Genomic DNA, 22,729 nt, shown 5'->3' with positions numbered 1-22,729 from the left:
CAGAGGTACCGGGTTCGATTCCAGCTCCGGCCTCCCTGTGTGGAGTTTGCATGTTCTCCCCGGGCCTGCGTGGGTTTTCTCCGGGTGCTCCGGTTTCCTCCCACATTCCAAAAACATGCACGGCAGGCTGATTGAACACTCTAAATTGTCCCTAGGTGTGAGTGTGAGTGCGAATGGTTGTTCGTTTCTGTGTGCCCTGCGATTGCCTGGCAACCGTTTCAGGGTGTCCCCCGTCTACTGCCCGAAGACAGCTGGGATAGGCTCCAGCACCCCCCCGCGACCCTAGTGAGGATCAAGCGGCTCGGAAGATGAATGAATGAATGAAAGTTCATTATAGACCAGGGGTGTCAAACTCATTTCACATTGGGGGCCACATACGGCCTCGGTAGATGTCAAGTGGGCCGGACCATTAAAATTATACCATACGCTGCTAAAAATAAACAAAATATCATGTCTTTCCTTTGTTTTGGTCTAAAGAAGTACAATAACATTCGTAAAATGAACACATTTAATTTAATGAACATATCTTTTACAAAACATTTCATGAAGCACCTTAAATCTTAGACAAATGTGCAATTTACTTTTATCATTGACATATATGCATTGCAACTGATCCCACTGATTGTACAAAGGCACAAAACTTTAACAAGTAATTGGTATTGAAAAAATAGTAATGCACATTAAGATTAAACGAGATTTATAAAGAAAGGAATTTTTAAACCATTTACACATACGCATATAAAATCGAAATGTAATCCCCGTCTACACCTAACAAACTAAGGAGAGTGCTATTAAATGTGTAAATAAAGTGTGAATAAAATATTCACATGTCCTTGATAGCGTCTGCTGTGTTGAGTCAGTCTCAGTGACTGAGGCTGCTGTTGTCTTCTTCTCTGATCAAAACAATGTTGCCTTCTACTCTGATCAAAACAGTGTGTCCCCTAGCGGATACTCCATGAATTGCACCCTATTCATTCTGTGTCTCATATGCATTTTTTCACTTTTAAATGATCCTGCGGGCCTGATCGAACCTCCTTGGGGGCCGGTTCCGGCCTGCGGGTCCTATGGTTGACACCACTGCTATAGACTGTACACAGTACATGTTCACTAGTTCTGTTCAGCAACAGGACCATCATACCATTTTCGTCTTCCAGGTCCCAATCTACTTAACACTAAAGATCAACATTTAAGAATGTGGCTTTACAGGAATTCATTGAATATATGAAACATCCACACTACAATCAAAGGATTAAATCTAACACGAGGCTGCATTCCAAGATCAAACATAGTTGCAAAAAGCATTCAGAAAAATGTTTACCTTTTCCACCACACAGGTTATTATTCAATGACTAGCATTGCACAAGTCAACATTTCAAAGTCCACAAACCATTCACTTTGCAAATGCTCTGTACGCACACCTATCTATTCATACACCCATAGGCACATGCAAACTAGCGATGCCGAAAGCATAGAAGCACGAGTGCTTATCAAGAACATAACTTACCAGACCTGTAACTTCAAGTTCAGTAGTCCTTTTAAAGCTGCGCACTCAAAAAAATGTGTGTTGCGTGTCGGTGTGTGTGTGTGTGTAGGGTGGGGGGATTTATGAAAGCGGCATCAGATCGCCTCCTCTCCCTGCTTCAGTCTGGCATGTACTTGACTATGTGTCCTCACATACACAAACCTCTACACAATTGTTCCTCCTCCTCATCCACACACACACACACACACACACACACACACACACACACACAACCCCCACGCTGCACTGCACGCTCGTGAGTCACATCACATTATCACTGTTGCGGGTAGGCACAGGAGAGGGAAGACTGCGCAGTACGTGACGTGGTCATAAGAGGGAAGGGGGGTGGCAGGGAGCCCAAGGCCCCCCTCGTTATATGGCTTGCTTCTGGCACTTCGGACCTTGCAAGAAAATTGTGCATGCCACAGTCAATGCACAATACACAATACACAAAAGTGAGAAGAGAGTGGAAGGTTTGACTCAGTCATTTGTTTATGCAAGATGGTGGTGGGTAGTGGATGCATGACTACTGGATAACCTGTACTGCGTGGTAAATTATGGCCGGTAGAAAAAGAGTACAAAGCTCAGCGGGGTTGGAGTGAAGGTAATCTCTAATGTGGTAATTCAGAATGGGACCGAATTGGCAGCACAAATCAGTTCCCAGAAAATGAGCAGCTGCTCACAATTAAGGGTGCATAAAAAAATGGATTAACTAAACAACTGGGATTTTACATGCCAAGCTTCAATAAATCGATGTCAAAAGTTCAGAATCATTTATCATGTTGTTTCTTTCTTCCAGCGGATGGCAGCAATGAGCCGGTATGATGTGGTGAGTCAGCAGGCTTAACGTTTAGCAGAGTCACATGTTGTCATTCATTCATTCATTCATCTTCCGCTTGATCCTCACTAGGGTCGCGGGTGGTGCTGGAGCCTATCCCAGCTGTCTTCGGGCAGTAGGCGGGGGACACCCTGAATCGGTTGCCAGCCAATCGCAGGGCACAGAGAAACGAACAACCATTCGCACTCACACTCACACCTAGGGACAATTTAGAGCGTCCAATCAGCCTGCCATGCATATTTTTGGAATGTGGGAGGAAACCGGAGCACCCGGAGAAAACCCACCCAGACCCGGGGAGAACATGCAAACTCCACACAGGGAGGCCGGAGCTGGAATCGAACCCGGTACCTCTGCACTGTGAAGCCGACGTGCTAACCACTGGACTACCGGGCCACCCTGACTATATCATGTTTAACAATAATACTCAGCTACAGTTATTATGTCATTATGTAATTAACTTGTCATTACAAATAGAGTGCTGTTTTAAAACCTTTTCTTTAGGAAGGGAGGAAGATTGAGAGGCAATGTTGGCCCTTAGAACATGACAGTTTTTCTCTATCCACTATTTTTCTGCGTACTCAAGCTGCATCAATCATCACAGCAGACTCTAGCTTCAAATTGCAAGTCTGAGCAGAGAGCGCAAAATAACTCCATCCACATTCAGCTGCAAAAATGTCACTCCCTCTCACCGAACCAACAACTCTACACACACACACACACGCACACACGCACACACACATGCAGGTTGAATTGCACACTTGAACTGAACAAGCAACGGCTCGATTTGATGTGGAAAAAACATTTGTAGCTTCGCTTGCAGTAAAGCGACATTGAACATGGAGGTGATGATGGGGGGGCTTAAAAACTTCAGCACTGCAATTCAGTGCACGTGGGTCATTTTGCCGCACTGTGGCAATTGGTGTTGGCCACTCCCATAGCACTTTTGCTGTGGGTTTTAAACGCAGTGTTATGCAGGATAGACGTGTTTGGGAGGTGTCAAAATTAGTTGAGTATTAAATTAATTAAGTGAGCTACAACTATTTTAAATATCGAGTAATAGTTAAGAGCCGTTGTGTAACTTAAAAAGTGTCCATCTGCTCTCATTTTGGCCTCTCAACAGTAATTATTCTCGGATTTTTGTGATATGTCATAAAAGCAGACTGATTATCTTTTGAGTTAAAAAAAATCTGCTTTTACTTTGGAAAACAATGACTGAACCAAAACTGAATCAAATTTCAAAACATTTGAGAAGTACAAGATCAATCCCACTCGTGTGATATTACTGAATTGTTGTTGAGCTGTTTTTATCGCAACACAATATTTAGTAGACAATAATAATCAGTTAATAAACAGTAATCATGAAAAATGGTTTTCTAATACGCTTTGAGGGCACTCACCCGCACTCATCCGCACTCACACTCACACCTAGGGACAATTTAGAGTGTTCAATCAGCCTGCCATGCATGTTTTTTTTGGAATGTGGGAGGAAACCGGAGCACCCGGAGAAAACCCACGCAGGCCCGGGGAGAACATGCAAACTCCACACAGGGAGGCCGGAGCTGGAATCGAACGCGGTACCTCTGCACTGTGAAGCCGACGTGCTAACCACTAGACTACCGGGCAGTATATACTATATATAATTAATAATTATTTCACACAAACAAAGTGAGGTTGCAGAATTTCCAGATTCGCACTTGATCCCAGATGATCTCTCTCAAGTGTGTCACGCCGGCCTCGTTGGAAATCACTGGCTTAAAAACACAACGCCACAGACCTCAGCCATTCTCATTTGCAGCCAACGTTGATTTTGAAAGAATGTATCAGATGGACAGGACAGCAATATAGAATTGCATTGAGTGAGAGCTGTTTCTTTAATGCTACTAACATTGTCAGAAAGGGCTTTGTTGAATCTTCGCTGGGCATATCATTCGTTGACATATCCTGACAAATTGGGGACCTCTGGGAATTCAAATATCTCACAAGAGCAACACAACTGTCGCTTTCATACAGTAGGTCCTCTTTGGCATTTCATCGAGCACCATAGCGACCCCAAAACAATGATTCATAATGTCGCCACTCATAAGTACAGTACACCGCCATACCATTAGACTAATGACGTGGTTTTAATGTATTCCAAATTGTACACGTCAAGTTACTTCATTGCTAAACATGAACCTGTCGAGTGTTGTTAACACAGCCCCTACCTTTACCGACAAACAGCAAAACGCACATTTCCCTCGTCACATTTTCCAGCCGATAATTTGGAGGTTTGGTAAACTATATGGTTTCTTTGACTTCACACATCATCTTAAAGAGTTATACCACTTTGCGTCAAATCTTTCGTAAACCTTTTATTTCCATATCAAAGAGGGGCCGGAGGGGGTTGTAAAAGATTTATCGACATAGTATCATTTTCAATTACAGTACAACACGGCTCATATAACGTCACGGGTTGTAAGTATGTGTATCGCTGTTAAAAGTTATCCGTGTTTAAAAAGAGAACATTAGCTAAAGTAGTAAGAAGCACGTGAGGTTGAACTTACCGTCCTCGGCAGACCTAAGAAGGATTTATTCTGAGCTAGCAGCTGCACGCGGCTTTCACCTGCTCCGGGTCGGGCGAAATGTAAACCACTTCGACAATCGACAGCCTTTCTCCAAGTGCCACCTGAGAAATGCAACGCGCACACATTGAGACAAACCTACGCACTCCCTATCTCTCAAACCCACTACACGCACAAGCAGACAAGTCAGACTCCACACAGAAGACTTCAGTCAAGATTCGAAACCAACTCGATTGTGTGCGGGCGATCAAGAGGTGCGGTATAGCCCCTATCAGCAGGGGCGGAGCTACAGGGTGACCAAGAGGCCAATTCCACCCCTGGTCACCCCCATACCTGGTGAAAATTTAATCCTGTATCTGGTACTGTCCTGCTATTTTCACATGGATGCAGTATTCTTACACCGCTTGATACTCGGACACATAAATTATATGAACTGCATAATTAAAGAATAAATGTACAATTGACGGGCGGCCCGGTAGTCCAGTGGTTAGCACGTCGGCTTCACAGTGCAGAGGTACCGGGTTCGATTCCAGCTCCGGCCTCCCTGTGTGGAGTTTGCATTTTCTCCCCGGGCCTGCGTGGGTTTTCTCCGGGTGCTCCGGTTTCCTCCCACATTCCAAAAACATGCATGGCAGGCTGATTTGACGCTCTAAATTGTCCCTAGGTGTGAGTGTGAGCGTGGATGGTTGTTCGTCTTTGTGTGCCCTGTGATTGGCTGGCAACCAATTCAGGGTGTCCCCCGCCTACTGCCCGTAGACAGCTGGGATAGGCTCCAGCAACCCTTGTGAGGATAAAGCGGTTCGGAAATTGATGAATGAATGAAAACACACACATATACCAATCTTGCACACACACACTCATAATACAAGCAGGAATAAACCTACGTAAGAGAAACATTTAGAACCATTAAGAGATTGTGCGTCATTGTGCTTTCCAGATGTGATTTGAATGAATGAGCCATTGATTGTAATATGCAAAATGGCATCAGCCATCTGTGACAATTGATCATTCTGATTGCCTGTTCAGTGCATGAGATAGATATAGACAATAAGGTTGTACACAAAAGCCACTGCAAAGAGAATGGCATTATATATTAAATTAAGCTTTGTTGCTTTTTACATATATTTGTTCTGGCTTGATTAGGAGTGTGATGGGCATTGTTCTGGATATTAATATTATTTCCTGAGACCCTTGATATGGACGGTATTATTAGGAATGGCGGACGCACACCCCATACCCGCTCACTGAGGTGTTGTGTCACCCTTGCCACTCCTGCCTGTCAGTAATATGTGTGGCCCCTGTTAAGTCCCTCCAGCATTTTATTGTATATTCTAAATTATATTTATATAGGATTTTTGACACAGACACACACACACACCCCTCGCCCCCTATGTATCAATCAACCCTCCCGCCCCCTTTAGCACCAGGAGAGTGCTAAAGTGAGACCCATGAACCTTTGTACTGTGTAGGTCCTGGCTTTCGAAAGAGCAATCTATGTACCGGTACTTGCATTGCTATTGCTGAAGGGCAGATCTGCCACATCGAGTATGGCGGATACTCTCACGTGCTGCAGCAACGAGTCAACCCTCTCTGACATGTCTGTGGCAGATGCAGCCGTACTACGGGCAGAGTGGGATAGCACTGGAGCAGGGTGGTTAGCTTCAAACCCGCAAATTGAGTGCTATGGCAGGTCTGCTCTCTTTCGTCGTGACGAACATACTGTAGAAAAGAAAACGATGTGACCTATATAAGGATATTGTCCGAACAACAGCCACATGGAATGCAGAGCACTTGACGTGAAACGGAGATTCTAACACCACAGACGATTAAAAAAAAGACGCGGCTGTCTCCGACTTCACTCCACCATTTTGGTTGTCAGTGATGGAGCACATCCGGACGCCCAAGGTATCTTTGAAATGTTAACAGCTACATGGTGATGGTGCCGAGTTTTTCCAGTTCCTTATTTTCTTTACTTTGTGTTTATCATCATCCGTGGCCATGCTTCTTCAATTGACTAACGTTACCAGTTGGCAGGTACAAGTATCCGAGCAGCATCAGGCTCAATGGTGTCATTGTGCGGACGTGCAGTTCTGCAAACGGCCTATTAGGTTTTTTTTTTTTTTTAGGATGGCACTTCTCTTTTATGTGATCCGAGCAATCCTAATAATTGCCCACCCCATCAGCACACACCCTAATGGTGTGTCCGATAATGAAATGGATTTTGTAAAAAAAATAAATAAATTGGGATGTACGTAATACTACTTTCTAAAGACATTGTGCGTTGATTTATTTTTCTTGCAACAATTATTAATGTTAACGTCTTTTTATTCCTACTCCCTTGAACATAATAACTTGAATGAAGACTGATTTCGTTCTTTTTACTTTTTTATCTACCTTATTTTCTATTCGTACATTAAAATCCCCCATTATGACTGCGTCCCTGCAGTCTTCGGGCATCTGCAAACCGTGACGCTGCATTTTACTCCGAACCATTTTCGCCCTCTCCTTCGTCTCACCACATCGTCAAAGCGTACCTATTATAAAGAACTAAGAAATTATCCTTATCAGTGCTTCATTGGAATAAAACTCAAGAAAATTTACAAAATATTTTTTCTGTCTAAGATTCAGACGTGTAATTAAAAAATATAGACACGTTTATTTAAACTAAATTGTCAAGCCAAGTCATGTATTTATAAAGCCCTTAATCACCAAATAGTCTCAAAGGGCTTTATATGCTCACCGTTTTTAATGACATCCCCTGATCTTAACCCCAAACAAAACAACAAAAAAACGAACACATCTGGGGAAAAATAAACCTTGAGAATGGGCTGCAGATGATGGAATTCCCTTTCTTCGAAGACCAGGCTGCAAAGTGCCAAGTGGGCAAAATTTAACTCTCAATGTTACGGTACAATCTTAATTAATGATGTAAAAATCCATTTAATAAGATGAAACAATTCAGGAAGATAATGGTGGTTGGAAGGTATTCCACCATACAAATGCTGTATCCCTGACATTTGTGTGTTTGTGTGTGTGTGTGTGTGTGTTTAAGGTGGAAAATGTGCGTCTCCTGGACCGGTCGAAGGGCCAGAGAAAGGCCAGTGTTGGGACGTTCTACCTTTCAGCTACACATTCAATGTTTATTGAGAACAACACTGAGACACGCAAGGAGACATGGGTAAGCAGGAAGCCGTATGCTGGTCTTCATTAACTGCAATAACGTCATCTAATCCATGACATATTGACAGCGTCTACGGTGAGGTAGATGCTGAGTACACTATTCCCAATTCTTTCAATCTCAGTTTAATTCTGGCATGGGCAGCTGGTGGGCCTTTCAGCTGGTGGGCCTGTACTGTAGGTACATGCCTTGTGAATGAGTCAAAGAAATATGAAATTATAATATAAACCCAATTCCAATTAATTTGGGACCTTCATTCATTGATCTTCCGTACCGCTTGATCCTCACTAGGGTTGCGGGGGGTGCTGGAGCCTATCCCAGCTGTCTCCGGGCAGTAGGCGGGGGACACCCTGAATCGGTTGCCAGCCAATCGCAGGGCACACAGAAACGAACAACCATCCACGCTCACACTCACACCTAGAGACAATTTAGAGTGTTCAATCAGCCTGCCATGCATATTTTTGGAATGCGGGAGGAAACCGGAGCACCCGGAGAAAACCCACGCAGGCCCGGGGAGAACATGCAAACTCCACACAGGGAGGCCGCAGCTGGAATCGAACCCGGTACCTCTGCACTGTGAAGCCGACGTGCTAACCACTGGCCTACCGGGCCGCCCTGTCTAGTAGCTTTATTTTTTTATTGCCCCCAGAATTGATATCTGCCCCCAAAAAAATCCATTGTGGTCGGACTGTACTCCAAACGAAATATACCGTTCCTCCATCCCATAATGATCACCATCAAGATCTAATGTGTAGAAGAAAGCAAATTTTTCTTTAAACATTTGAAATTTCCAAAGGATAGATTTCATCCTTTTCATTCTACGGATTGTAGTTTTAAAATGTGTCTTGTGTTTCAGCTCTTACACAGCATGATAAGCAGTGTGGAGAAGTTGCCCACCACACCCACTGGCAGTCAGCTGATCTTACGCTGCAAAGATTTCAGGGTCATCCAGCTTCTCATGCAACAGGAAAAAGATTGTTTTGATGTCCACGCCTCATTATTGAGGTTGTCACGACCAGGTTTGTGTGTTTCAAGGACTAACTGTGTGTCTTTTACACTATCTGATACTGTATGTGCGCAACCCACTTCAGCATTCGGTAAGGCGGGCAAAAGCACTTCCTCCTCATCCAGGTGAATGGCAGAGGGGACCGTGACATATCACCCATGGAAACCTGAAATGTCCACAATTAGGGATGCAGGACAATTTTTTTTTTCTACGATACCAATAACCGATAAAATCCTACTTCTCCAAACCGATATTGATAAACGTTAACTTTACTTTTGTATATTACAATGTAGTACAATGTATCATTATTTATAGAGCGCTTTCACAACAGCTGAAGCTGTAACAAAGTGCTTTAAAGAACAGTTAACATTCATTCATTCATTCATTCATTCATCTTCCGAGCCGCTTGATCCTCACTAGGGTCGCGGGGGGAGCTGGAGCCTATCCCAGCCGTCTTCGGGCAGTAGGCGGGGGACACCCTGAACCGGTTGCCAACCAATCGCAGGGCACACAGAGACGAACAACCATTCGCACTCACACTCACACCTAGGGACAATTTAGAGTGTTCAATCAGCCTGCCACGCATGTTTTTGGAATGTGGGAGGAAACCGGAGCACCCGGAGAAAACCCACGCAGGCCCGGGGAGAACATGCAAACTCCACACAGGGAGGCCGGAGCTGGAATCGAACCCGGTACCTCTGCACTGTGAAGCCCATGTGCTAACCACTGGACTACCGGGCCGCTCGCTTTAAAGAACCGTTAACATAAAATAACAAAATAATATAACAAGATGCGGACAGTCATGCAATCTTAACCACTTTTCTTGCATACGCTTATTAGAAGCAGTTCTGGATGAAAGGGGAGAGAATCAAAGTGTCCTTTTACCAGGGGATCAGAGACGTCCTGCTCAAAATGTGCACACGGCTGCAAGAAGTTGGTTGTTCATGTAAAAAATCATTTTAATCAGTCGTCATACCATGAAATTTGGACACGGACTTGATCCCCGTTTCAAATTAACAGCTCCGGTAAAACTAAAGCCCTGCTAACACTTCTCACTGTTATTTGTGAAGTTGCGTGGAGCGGCGCCGTGTTACCTCCTATGTCATATGCAGCAGAGGTTTTGCCTCTTAAAGTGACAATAACTACACCGACTTTAGTGCATTTGAGGCCGGTTTTAATGCCAGCCTAATTTATTGCTATCGGACTGATTGAAGGGATGTCATTTTTATCCCAAAATTGGATCGATGATTGTCAGCCCGATTAGTTATTGTGCATATCTATCTACAATATTTTTTGTTTTTTGTTTTTTTAAACACAAGATGACAATTGCTGTTTAGGCTTCCTTCGTGTTTACATGCATCACGTATTTGTATAAATAAATTATATTGATGTATTTAACTTTTGCCTGCTGACACCAGCCTTAAAGACTTTATTTATTTGTTTTTGTACATACACAGGAAACCCGCTAACCTGTTTTACATGTTTGATTATGTGCTCGGCCACATACAGTGGATTATTTTATAGCATGTTGAACAATAAAAAAAAACCAAAGCATTTCATCCTTTTTTTTTTTTTTTTGCTGGCTCTTCTATTTTTAGAGAAGTACAGTGAGCTGTACTGTCTGTCCTTCAATCCCAACATTAACAAGGAAGAGAGGCAAGAGTCATGGAGCTTCATAGACCTCATGGCCGACTACAAAAGAATGGGAGTTCCAAATAACCTCTGGGTTGTTTCAGCAGCAAACAGTGAATACAGGGTTTGTTGTGATTCTTATACCCAACATTTTCATTTTGATGCGATTCATCCATCCATCCATTCATTCATTCATCGAGGCTTGGCAATATTCATTCATTCATCTTCCGAGCCGCTTGATCCTCACTAGGGTCGCGGGGGGTGCTGGAGCCTATCCCAGCCGTCTCCGGGCAGTAGGCGGGGGACACCCTGAATTGGTTGCCAACCAATCGCAGGGCACACATAGACTAACAACCATCCACGCTCACACTCACACCTAGGGACAATTTAGAGTGTTCAATCAGCCTGCCATGCATGTTTTTGGAATGTGGGAGGAAACCGGAGCACCCGGAGAAAACCCACGCAGGCCCGGGGAGAACATGCAAACTCCACACAGGGAGGCCGGAGCTGGAATCGAACCCGGTACCTCTGCACTGTGAAGCCGACGTGCTAACCACTGGACTACCGGGCCGTGTTTAAATACCAAGACATTTATTGGTCGATTCATGGATCTAAAAGGCCTGAACCATTTCACAGTTGCCCATCTGTATTCAAAAGCATGGGGAAGGTCATAAGTTCACCTGTTAAGGTTTGATTGCAAATTTCACCTGAAAGCCAAATATCCCGAATGTGAGTCGTGTGATTCATGATTATGCATACATCCCTGTTCATGTAATTCATCTCATCACGCCACTTGATTTTTTTTTCACGAAGGACACCCCAACGTCTTCATAATGTTCCTGTGTGGAATCAGCTAACAATATTGTATAAAATGTTATGCGTCGTCTTTTCCCAGATATGTGAAACGTATCCTTCCGAGCTATTTATTCCAAAGTCAGCCTCACCTACCGTCATTTTGGGCAGCTCAAGGTTCAGGAGCCGAGGACGATTTCCTGCTCTCTCTTACTTTCACCAGGACACACTGGTCAGTGTTCCGGACAATCATACTGAACTACCATAAACGAGTGTAATATTAATCGCATTATGATGATGTTTCATTGCCTTTTAGGCTGCAGTGTGCAGGTGTAGTCAGCCACTGTCGGGCTTCAGTGGACGTTGTCAGGAGGATGAGGCCATGTTGCAAGCTGTGATGAAATCCAACCCCGGAAGCGCCTATATTTATGTGGTCGATACGAGGCCCAAGGTAACACGCTTAAGACTCACCTCTCACACATCGAGTTATAATATTCTCCATGTCCACTGCTCTTTACGAATGTGTGTCCAGCTGAATGCCATGGCAAACAGAGCCGCTGGTAAAGGCTATGAGAATGAGGACCACTACACTAACATCAAACTGCACTTCATTGGCATCGAAAACATTCACGTGATGAGGAACAGCCAACAAAAAATTCTTGACAGTAAGTAGGATTGCAGAGACGTAGACCGGCCGTGGAAGGTGTCTTTATTACTTCTTCCTGGATCACTGTCCTGTGTGTAAATGATTGAGTGAGTAAGGACGGCCGAGTAATTTACCGGCTTCCACCTTGGTGTTGGAGACATTTTTTGTTATTGTAAAGTGTCCTTGGGTGTCTTGAAAGGCGCTTATAAATAAAATGTATTGTTATTATACTGTTATAACGGAGGCATTGTGTGAAGTCTAAAGCCAGAAACAAAGCAATAGATCAGTTTCAATGTTTACAAACATTGCCTCCAAGATCCGCACGCATCTTCATGACGTCGCTGTTGTTTGCAAAGACAAACATTCTTCATTGCCTCTTCAGTCGAATTCTCACGTTGGCGAGCTTGTAACCATAATTTTCGCCGTTTTTTTTTTTTTTCTGAAAGGGGTGTATACCAGCAGGAATTCTACAAAAGCGCAGCCAGACTTAATGCTTTCGCTTGCTTAGCGGCTAGCCCGCTAACAGTAGAGCTCTCGCTAAATGCAGGCAGCAGGCGCCGTACAATTTAGTGCATAATTACGTCCTTTATTTATTTATTGCACCCTTAATTAGCAATCGAACATTATTGACAGTGCACGTGTTAAAAACCCGAGTACTCGAGGCAGAAAAAAAAGAGCATTTTTTTTAAACCAAGGTTACGGAATTACTCGAGGACCTGTTTCAGCCCTAGTCTTCCATCACCCACTTTAGAAACAAACCAGTGTCCCCTCTGCAGATGATGATAAAAACTTGAGGTGTTTGGAAATGTTCAAACTGTGGCTAATCATTGTTGATAACAATCACAATAATTTGAAGAACAAGTGTTTCACCTGTGCGTGTGTTCCCTTCTTTCTTTTACGCAGTGGGTGAAATGCGATCTCCTTCGATGACTGACTTCCTTTGGGGTCTGGAAAACTCTGGTTGGCTGAAACATATCAAAGCTATTCTAGATGCTGGAGTCTTCATTGCCAGGGTATATACTTCTTAATCCCTGTAAAGTAACACTTTTTTACTTCAAATTGCGTGTGTGTGTGTGCGTGTGTGTGTGTGTGTGTGTGTGTGTGTGTGTGTGTGTGTGTGTATGTATCACCATTCACTACTAGTTGGCGCACATTCAATTGCGCTCATGTTAGCTATCCAATTGATGAAAAAAACTACGATGTGGGTTGATTTCCATTAGCCCCGAAAAGGCTTCCCATGGTCCCAGATGTGTTTCCATTCGACTTTTTTGAGGGCCGTCTCAGAACTATCCCAGAGTTGGTTCAAAAGCGCCGGGCATCTGGGGCCAAGCGAGGCTGTGTTGTTACTGTTATCTGATTGGCTGACAGCGCTGCAGTAAGGAACTCTGTCCCACATGCCCATTTCCTGGTTTTAGAAAAGCTGCCCACTCCGCTGACGCTTTATAAAAACACAGTATATACAATAAACAGTGTTGTTTCACAACAACGGTGAACCATATTTACAATTTCATCCATACTAATGGATGCATTTTTGATAATTAATGGTGAAAATTTCGTGAAAGTACGCAGACAACACTTGCTTGCCAGGTCTCATTAACTTGAATGAGAGGATGGAGGACAGATTAGAGGCCTGCCGCTCCCCCGGCCTGACCAATTCTGCCCCCCCCCCCCCCCCCCACCTCAGAATGGCGGCTTCAGGTGGCCGCTGGAGAGCTTCAGATGTGAGGACGACCAGCTTGTTGACTCGGGAGAGGTGGCCAAATGAATGAGAATGAGTACTCGTACAAAAAGAATGAGCATTGGCGGCGAGCTATGCGTGCCGCTCACAAAATCACCGTTGTAGCGTTTTGTCCATGGTACATATGAAATTGTAAATATGGTTCAATATTGTGATCAGACACAAACTAGGTATGCAGTATACACTGCATTTTTGTCTTGGTGGTGGTTGTCATAATTTTCTGTCTATATGTGAGCGCTTCTGTGTGTTCAATGGACTGTACTTATAACGTAAACGCATCATGCGACGGGAATGACTATTTTGAATCGCTCCAAAAAACAGTGGCCAAGACTCAACCCTTGGAAAATGTTATTATACACTGCAAGCTTTCACAGGACAGTTTATCCCGCCCCCATTCCGCCTCGTTATAATGGAAAAGCAACAAAGGTGTGTGGTGTGGTGCCGGGCATAGCAGCATGCTATGATGTGGGGCTGCTTGGGGTCAATGGAAGAGCGGCATAAGTTATTACAAGCCTAAATCTTGTTTAACACAATCATGAAAGTAGCAGTTAGTTGCTGGTTTTTGACACATAAATGTATCGAATGATGTATTTTCAGGCGGTGGCTGATGAAGGGGTCAGTGTATTGGTACACTGTTCCGATGGCTGGGATAGGACAGCTCAGGCCTGTTCTATAGCCAGCGTACTGTTGGACCCATTTTATCGAACAATCAAAGGAATGATGGTAAACACACAGCCACACACTAGGGCCTGACCGATACAGATTTTTTTTTTTTTGGGGGGGTGGGCTGATTCCAATGCTGATGTTAGACAGAAAAAAGTCAAGATTACCGATTAATCAGCTGAAATTATTTCATCCATCCATCCATCTTCAAATTCGCTTTTCCTCACAAGGGTCGCGGGGTGTACTGGAGCCTATCCCAGTTGTCTTTGGGCCGTAGGCGGGGTACACCCTGAACCGGTTGCCAGCCAATCGCAGGGCACGCAGAGACGAACAACCGTCCGCGCTCAGACCATGGGACAATTTGGAGTGTTCAATCAGCCTGCCACGCATGTTTTTTGGAATGTGGGAGGAAACCGGAGCACCCGCAGAAAACCCACGCAGGCCCGGGGAGAACATGCAAACTCCACACAGGGAGGCCGGAGCTGGAATCGAACCCGGTACCTCTGCACTGTGAAGCCGACGTGCTAACCACTGGACTACCGGGCCGCCCCGTTTTTATTTTATTGCCTTAAAAAAAAAAAAAAAAAAAAAAAACTTAACTGACTTTAGGTTGCGTGTAAAGTAGTGAAATCCAGATCAATTGCTTGCACAACTTTTTTTTTATTGCGCACCAAAGGATTGCATGTAAATATTAAGATTTGCTTTGTTTTGAATGACAGTTCCAAATAATGACCCAATCAACTATTTCATGAGATGTATTTAAGGATACAAGGTTACGGTCTAGATTTATCCATAATAAATAATGAGGCCAGAGTTATTTGCGTACAACTGCTGTAATTGGTTTGAGAACACTTAAAGATAAAAACAATTGGCAAATATCGTCCATTTAGCCAATTAATTTTGCTGATATTTGAAGGGCCATAATCGCCCACTTTAATCGGCTGGCTGATTAATCGGTTGGGCCCTACCACACTCACCCCACGCACAGACTACCGTATTTGTTGTTCTAAGATCACTGTCTGTCATGCAGCTCAGCTCTGATCTGCTGGTACCTGGTACCTGAATATGGCAGATCTATTTTTATTGCTCATCATTTACATGTGTTTCTCTTCTCTTACGTAGTTGCTGATAGAAAGAGACTGGGTTTCGTTTGGTCACAAGTTCTCCCACAGGTCTGTAACTGATAAAACTTGACAGCACATGAACACCAGATCACAAGTTATAAGGAAATTATAGCTGTTATTACTGTACTGGTTGTTTTTTGAAATGAAATTCATCCATCCATTTTCTGAACCGCTAAAATGTAATTCAACACCCAATACATTCAACAGAAATTAATTAGCTAAAACTTTACTAAGAACAGTAACTGTAGGGGTCACTGTGACAAATATAATACTGTATTTTCCGCACTAAAAGGTGCACTGGATTATGAGGCGCACCTTCAATGAATGGCTAATTTGTAATTTTTTTTCATACATCGGACACATCGCATTATAAGGCGCAGTCTACAATGCCTCCACAAGATGGTGTTACGCTCCTTCCATTCAACTCGAGAGGCGTTCATGACAGCTTCTGAAAAACGTCAATGAACTATTACTGTGCTTAAATGAAACTACAAAAATTGAAAATAATGCATCAAAACAGAAAATCAAGCGAGGAAATCACAAAATAAATTCTATATCCCCCTACAGAATTTATTTTGTGATTTCTTCGTAGTTTCATTGAAGTAGTAGTTAATTTACATTTTTCGGAGGCAGCCCTGAACGCCTCTCCAGTGGAACGGAAGAAGAGAAGGCATGGAGCCGGACAAAGACGTACCTGCATTTGTTGAGACCGTTTTAAAAAACAAGACCACACCTTTTTTCGGAGCCACAACATAAAGCAATTTAATTAAAAAAATTAATATAGCAATTTATATAAATTTTTTATATTTATATATTTTTTAAATTTAATAAAGCAGCGACACAGTTCACTGAACCAACTGCAAGTTATCACATTTTAAGCACGTCTCCCCAGCAAGGAGCCATCTTGGGGTCGACATATTACCGTAATGACCATACACAAGACGGACCGAATTTGAAGGCGCTCAAAGAGGTTTTAAGAAAATGGAAGACTTTTTGGTGCGCCCTATAGTGCGGAAAATACGGTACTTTCTTTCCTGCAAACCAACGTACCAAAATATTCTCCCACATGTCCACAGCCTTAGACCGGTCGTCAACCAATCGCACCACACAAACAAACATACATGCGCTGTCACATTTGGACAATTTTGAATTTTCAGTTAAGCTAACATGCATGTTTTTTAAATGCGGGAGGAAGCTGGAGTACCCAAAGAAAGCGCCAATCCCACGCAGGAAAGCCAAAGCCGTGATCTGAATCCTAGATCTGAGAAGTGTGAGGCAGATTTACTCCCTCACCACTGTTGTCAGCACACCAAAATCAAAATAAGAAAATAATGTTTGAATGTTTTGACTACAATTACTTAGCTGTCAGTGTTTTAGTTTTAGTTTTTTTTGTATTTTGTTCTCTCCTGCTTCTCCAAAAGCAACCTTGTACAGAAGAGGATATTAATGGATGGATGCTTTTATTCCCTGCAGAGAAAATCATGTTGGTTCCAGTGATTAAGAGAACCTTTGTATTTATTTCTTCAGGTATGCCCACTTGGACGGCGATCCCAAAGAAGTGTCCCCCGTTATTGATCAGTTCTTGGAATGTGTGTGGCAGCTGTCTCAACAGTTTCCATGCGCCTTTGAGTTTAACGAGTGCTTCCTCATTGCTATCCACACACACGTCTACTCCTGCCGGTATGGCACCTTCCTGGGCAACTGTCAGAAGGAACGCAATGATATGAGGTAACAACACAAAGCACACAATTCAGCATGATCAAGAACCTTTTGAGGTACAAGAACAGAGAGTGGGCAGGGCCAACCTCGAGGGGCACTTTCGTGCATGTTTTAACTGATCAGGATTGTTATCAGGCTTCTGAAGTGCTTGTTGATGATCTGATCTTTTGAACCATGTGTGTTGGAGGAAGGAGACATCCAAAACATGCATGAAAGCGGCCCTCAAGGACCGGAGTTGCTTGGCCCTGTACTGGAATGTTGTTTCGGGTGCTGAAAAGGTCTTTAAACTTGAGATGGCACAGTACAGCAATTCCTAAAATAGCTTTGAAAATGTTTCTGTTGATTAGGATTCGTATAGTTTGTTTATTCATTCATTCATTCATCTTCCGAGCCGCTTGATCCTCACTAGGGTCGCGGGGGGTGCTGGAGCCCATCCCAGCCGTCTCCGGGCAGTAGGCGGGGGACACCCTGAATCGGTTGCCAGCCAATCGCAGGGCACACAGAGACGAACAACCATCCACGCTCACACTCACACCTAGGGACAATTTAGAGTGTTCAATCAGCCTGCCATGCATGTTTTTGGAATGTGGGAGGAAACCGGATTACCCGGAGAAAACCCACGCAGGCCCGGGGAGAACATGCAAACTCCACACAGGGAGGCCGGAGCTGGAATCGAACCCGGTACCTCTGCACTGTGAAGCCGACGTGCTAACCACTGGACTACCGGGCCGCCCGTATAGTTTGTTTATTGAACATAAAACATATACAATAATAATTTGACAGAAAGTAAGCTAAGTAAAATAGTAGAAAGAAAGAGATAATAAGCCATCATTCAACACAATTATTATAGAAAGTATTTGTGCTTAAAAGTACTACAAGCAGGCGGCCCGGTAGCCAAGTGGTTAGCATGTCGGCTTCACAGTGCAGAGGTACCGGGTTCGATTCCAGCTCCGGCCTCCCTGTGTGGAGTTTGCATGTTCTCCCCGGGCCTGCGTGGGTTTTCTCCGGGTGCTCCGGTTTCCTCCCACATTCCAAAAACATGCATGGAAGGCTGATTGAACACTCTAAATTGTCCCTAGGCGTGAGTGTGAGCGTGGATGGTTGTTCGTCTCTGTGTGCCCTGCGATTGGCTGGCAACCAATTCAGGGTGTCTCCCGCACAAGCACAAATAGGGATGAGGACACTTATATTTAAATAAAGATGAGATGTACGCTAAAAATAGTGGAACTTGTGTTGTGGCCCGGTGGGCGACTATTTAGTGCATCAACCTCAGCGTGCAGAGATCGCGGGTTTGATCCCAGCTCCGGACTTCCTGTGTGGGGTTTGCGTGGGTTTTCTCTGGGTGCGCTGGTTTCCTCCCACATTCTAAAAACATGCATGGCAGGCTGATTGAACACTCAAAATTGTCCCTCGATGTGAGTGTGAGCGCGGATGGTTGTTCGTCTTTGTGTGCCCTGCGATTGGCTGGCAACCAATTCAGGGTGTCCCCCGCCTACTGCCTGAAGGACAGGCTGGGACAGGCTTCCAGCACCCCCCTTGTGTGACCCTTGTGAGGACAAAGTGGATCAGAAAATGGATGGATGGGTGGATGGATTAATTTCTTTACTTTTAAATGTGCCTGTGCAGCCCCGCCTACTACTAGCCACAGTTTTCAACTGGTCTTCAAAAAAACTACAATTAGGGGTCAGTCAATGGTCCAGAAAATGTTCATTCAATTGACAGACAATTTTGTTTTGTTTTCTATGAATTAATATCATGACCTGCAAACTTGCGTTATACCTCAAGGGATTCAGCACATTTCATTTGGATAAATGTGTATAACCGCTGATGATGTGCGTATGTGCATCCCACAGGCTTCAGGAGCGCAGTCATTCTGTGTGGCCCCAGCTGTGGAAGGACAGAGCAGACTTTACCAATCCACTGTACAAGGCTGAACTGAGTCCGTGTCGGGCTGTACTGAGACCTAACACCACCCCTTACTGTTTTAAGTAAGTCACTACTGTGTGGATACTCAATTCATTACAGTACAGTGATCCCTCACTCTTAACGCAGTTCACTTTCCGCAGCTTCGCTGCACGGATTTTTTTTTTGGGAGCAGTTTTGTTAAATGCTTTTAAACACTGCATCCTCATTGGCTAAGGCACTGACGGACGTGAACAGTCTCCGCACCTCGTCTCTGTAGATGATGGGCTACTGCTTGCCCAGTATTACTTTCTACTTGTCATTGTTTTAGAATGTGGAAGGGACTCTACAATCATGTGGAGCGGTCGACGCCTCCTTGCCAGTCAACAGCCGACTTTCTCTCCGCTATGAGGGAGGAGTCCCAGCAGCTGGAGGAGGAGCTGACCAATCACCAGGAGGTACCACCAGGAGGAAACGCTCACCACCACCCGGGCTCCAGACAAGGCATACAACACACAGAACACTCATGACATTGCTACACATTTTCCCTCTCTAGTTCTGCTTGTTCCATCTTTGGAAGTTATTCATAACGTCCATTTGTGCTGTTGAGCATGTCAAAATACAAACCAACAGTAATGGCACTTTAATCATAAACCTAATTCCAAGGAAGTTGGGACATTGCGTGAAACATTCATAAAAACAGAATGCAATGATTTGCAAATCATGTTCAATCAGCCAGAGACTGTTACACAAACTCTGCAAGGAGAGATACCGCCGCTCGTTCCTACCGACTGGTGTCAGGCTGCTGAATAAAAAATAAAATAATGCGAAAACAACAATTGTGAATAGCACAGCCACCTTATCTATATCTATATTTATTCATTCATTCATTCATCTTCCGAGCCGCTTGATCCTCACTAGGATCGCGGGGGGTGCTGGAGCCTATCCCAGCTGTCTACGGGCAGTAGGCGGGGGACACCCCGAATCGGTTGCCAGCCAATCGCAGGGCACACAGAAACAAACAACCATCCAAACTCACACTCACACCAAGGGACAATTTAGAGCGTTCAATCAGCCTGCCACGCATGTTTTTGGAATGTGGGAGGAAACCGGAGCACCCGGAGAAAACCCACGCAGGCCCGGGGAGAACATGCAAGCTCCACACAGGGAGGCCGCAGCTGGAATCGAACCCGGTACCTCTGCACTGTGAAGCCGACGTGCTAACCACTGGACTACCGGGCCGCCCTATCTATATTTAGATTGCACTTAATTGAACGGTGTAATTTGAAACTGTAACATTTATTTTGTGAATGCAAACACTTAGTTTTTCTTCTTTCTACCCACAAGCTTGCTGCTGTAGACTAAATGTCCCCAGTGTGGGACAAATAAAGGATATCTTATCTATATTTCATTGAACACACAACACATCAAGATATTTCATGTTCAAACTGATCATTTTTTAAAATTTGTTTTTAACAACAAACATTAACTTTGAATTTTATGGCTGCAACACGTTCTCAAAAAAAAGCTGGGATGGGTGGCGAAAAAGACTGAGAAAGTTGAGGAATGGTCATGAAACACCTGTTTGGAACATCCCACAGGTGAGGAGCCTAACTGGGAACACTGTGTCCATGATTGGGTATAAAAGGAGCTTGCCTGAATTGCTAAGTCAGTCACAATCAGTGATGGTGTGATATTCACCTCTTTGTGAACAGTTTGAGAACAATCTTTCTCAATGTACAGTTGCAAGGAATTTATAGATTTCATCATCTATGGTTCATAATATCAAAAGTTTCAGAGAATCTAGGGGGAATCACTGCATGGAGGTGGCAAGGCTAAAAACCAACATTGAATGCTCGTGACCTTCAATTCCTTAGGCATCATCTATGTGTAAAATATATCACCAGATGGTATCAGGAATACAAGTCGGCGCTACATCCGTAAGTACAACTTAAAGCTATTACAGTGAAACTCCTCTACAAAGAAATCATGTTTGCAGCAAGAAATTATTCACAACAGGGGACTTTTCACTATAGCAAATTTATCTCAGATGTAAACACACACACAAACGAAGGTGTAAGATAAGATAACATTTGACCCACACTGGGGAAATTCGGTTATCTTATCTTACACATATGTTTATACTCTTTATTTTTATTCCAATCGTGCATAAGTATGAGCAGCGGAAAAAGAAAAAAAAGGGAAAGAAATTGCAAAATTTACAATCAGCATTCACTTTCACTTACCGCTACATCAATTTCTTGCAAAATGTCTTTTCCTTTGCTTCCTCCATCTTTCATTTTTATTACTTTTATCCTGTGTTCAAGCGTTAAAGCCTTTCTTTTCTTCACTCCTTGGTCTGTAAAGATCCCGTTTTTGTAGCTATAAAATCCAAGTTAATGATTTGCTAAAAGCAACAAAGTGAATCCGTTTGAACATTAAACGCCTCGTCTTCCGGGTGTATTCAATTAAATATTGGTTGAACATGGTTTTTCAAATCATTGTATTCTAATTTTATTTAGGTTTAACACAATGTCCTAATGTCATTGGAACTGATGTTGTGCATAACAGCTGAATAAGTCGATGTTCTTCCAGAGTTTCACACATTAGCCAACTTTGCTTCACAAAACTAAAGAAAAGTGTCTTTGTGATTTCCCTGATGAACCAGTGATGAGTAAATAAAGAGAACTTCCCACTTCTCTTTCTTATGCAGAGAATATCTGCACTAACAGGGAAACCAATAATGTGGGAGAAAGTCATGGTTAAAAGGAGGACTTGGCACATCCAGAGACACTCTGGACCGGACCCACCCAGCCCATACACAATTCCAGTTACCAGCCCCGCACAGGACCACAGGACCTTTGGACCAGCCAACCAAAATGCTACGGTGAAGGACCCCCGTCTCACCACATCTGGAGACCAGCCCATGCAGGTCAAACCCCTCAACACAGATGATATCTTCAGCGACCTGGAGTCAGGCGTGGCTGGACTCAGCAGTCGGTCATCCAGTGCTGGGGAGGAGGCCAAGGACCGGGAGACGGACGAGATAGCCTTCACTACTGCCTGACTCAATACTTAATTGGAGTTGAAGAAGACCGCTAAAATGTTAGCATTGTTTTATCTGAATTTTTTGGTGTCTTTCTGGTGTTTTATTGTTTTGTCATACTTAAGATGTGAAAGCCCATATTTGAAATCAAGAATACTTGAGTGATAATTTGCTGGCATTTGTATTTAAAAAAAAAAAAAAAGCACTTTCGTGACGGGGCCGTGATTTAATGCAGGAAAACATGATGGTTTTGGGGAAATGAGTTAGACACCGGGCAGTTGCTTTGTTTTGGGGACAGAGAAATCTTGCGTTGGTTATCAGAGTCTTCATCTAAAAGGAATGCAGCAAGAGAAATTGTCAAA

The 22,729-nt window shown here is 43.7% G+C and overlaps 1 protein-coding gene across 3 annotated transcripts; it reads left to right on the top strand.

Moving 5' to 3' along the window:
• Nucleotides 1-6,533: 6,533 nt before the first annotated feature.
• Nucleotides 6,534-22,598, top strand: mtmr7b (myotubularin related protein 7b). 3 transcript variants are annotated; one of them, XM_052083778.1, is made up of 14 exons: nucleotides 6,535-6,826; nucleotides 7,974-8,099; nucleotides 8,956-9,118; nucleotides 10,704-10,861; nucleotides 11,633-11,761; nucleotides 11,846-11,980; nucleotides 12,062-12,194; nucleotides 13,079-13,188; nucleotides 14,511-14,636; nucleotides 15,699-15,748; nucleotides 17,228-17,428; nucleotides 19,273-19,407; nucleotides 19,653-19,779; nucleotides 22,035-22,598. In XM_052083778.1, exons 1-14 carry the CDS (start codon nucleotides 6,803-6,805, stop codon nucleotides 22,386-22,388), a joined length of 1,971 nt encoding a protein of 656 aa, XP_051939738.1. In that variant the 5' UTR covers nucleotides 6,535-6,802; the 3' UTR covers nucleotides 22,389-22,598. The 3 variants fall into 3 exon arrangements, with proteins under 3 accessions (XP_051939737.1, XP_051939738.1, XP_051939739.1); XM_052083777.1 differs by having other exon boundaries at nucleotides 6,534-6,826; nucleotides 11,846-12,194; XM_052083779.1 differs by having other exon boundaries at nucleotides 11,846-12,194; nucleotides 19,653-19,825; nucleotides 22,035-22,243.
• Nucleotides 22,599-22,729: the final 131 nt, after the last annotated feature.

Source organism: Hippocampus zosterae, chromosome 13 (assembly GCF_025434085.1).
Source record: "Hippocampus zosterae strain Florida chromosome 13, ASM2543408v3, whole genome shotgun sequence".
In the NCBI taxonomy this organism is placed as follows: Eukaryota; Metazoa; Chordata; class Actinopteri; order Syngnathiformes; family Syngnathidae; genus Hippocampus; species Hippocampus zosterae.
The sequence above is the reverse complement of the archived record's forward strand: the minus strand, read 5'-3'. Positions and strand labels throughout refer to the sequence as shown.

Excerpts from the sequence above, each read along its gene's own strand:
- mtmr7b (XM_052083777.1), top strand. The coding sequence starts at position 6,803 with ATGGAGCACATCCGGACGCCCAAG. Across the intron at positions 13,189-14,510 it reads CTGGAGTCTTCATTGCCAGG|GCGGTGGCTGATGAAGGGGT; the intron begins GTATATACTTCT and ends ATGTATTTTCAG. Across the intron at positions 19,408-19,652 it reads ACCACCCCTTACTGTTTTAA|AATGTGGAAGGGACTCTACA; the intron begins GTAAGTCACTAC and ends TCATTGTTTTAG.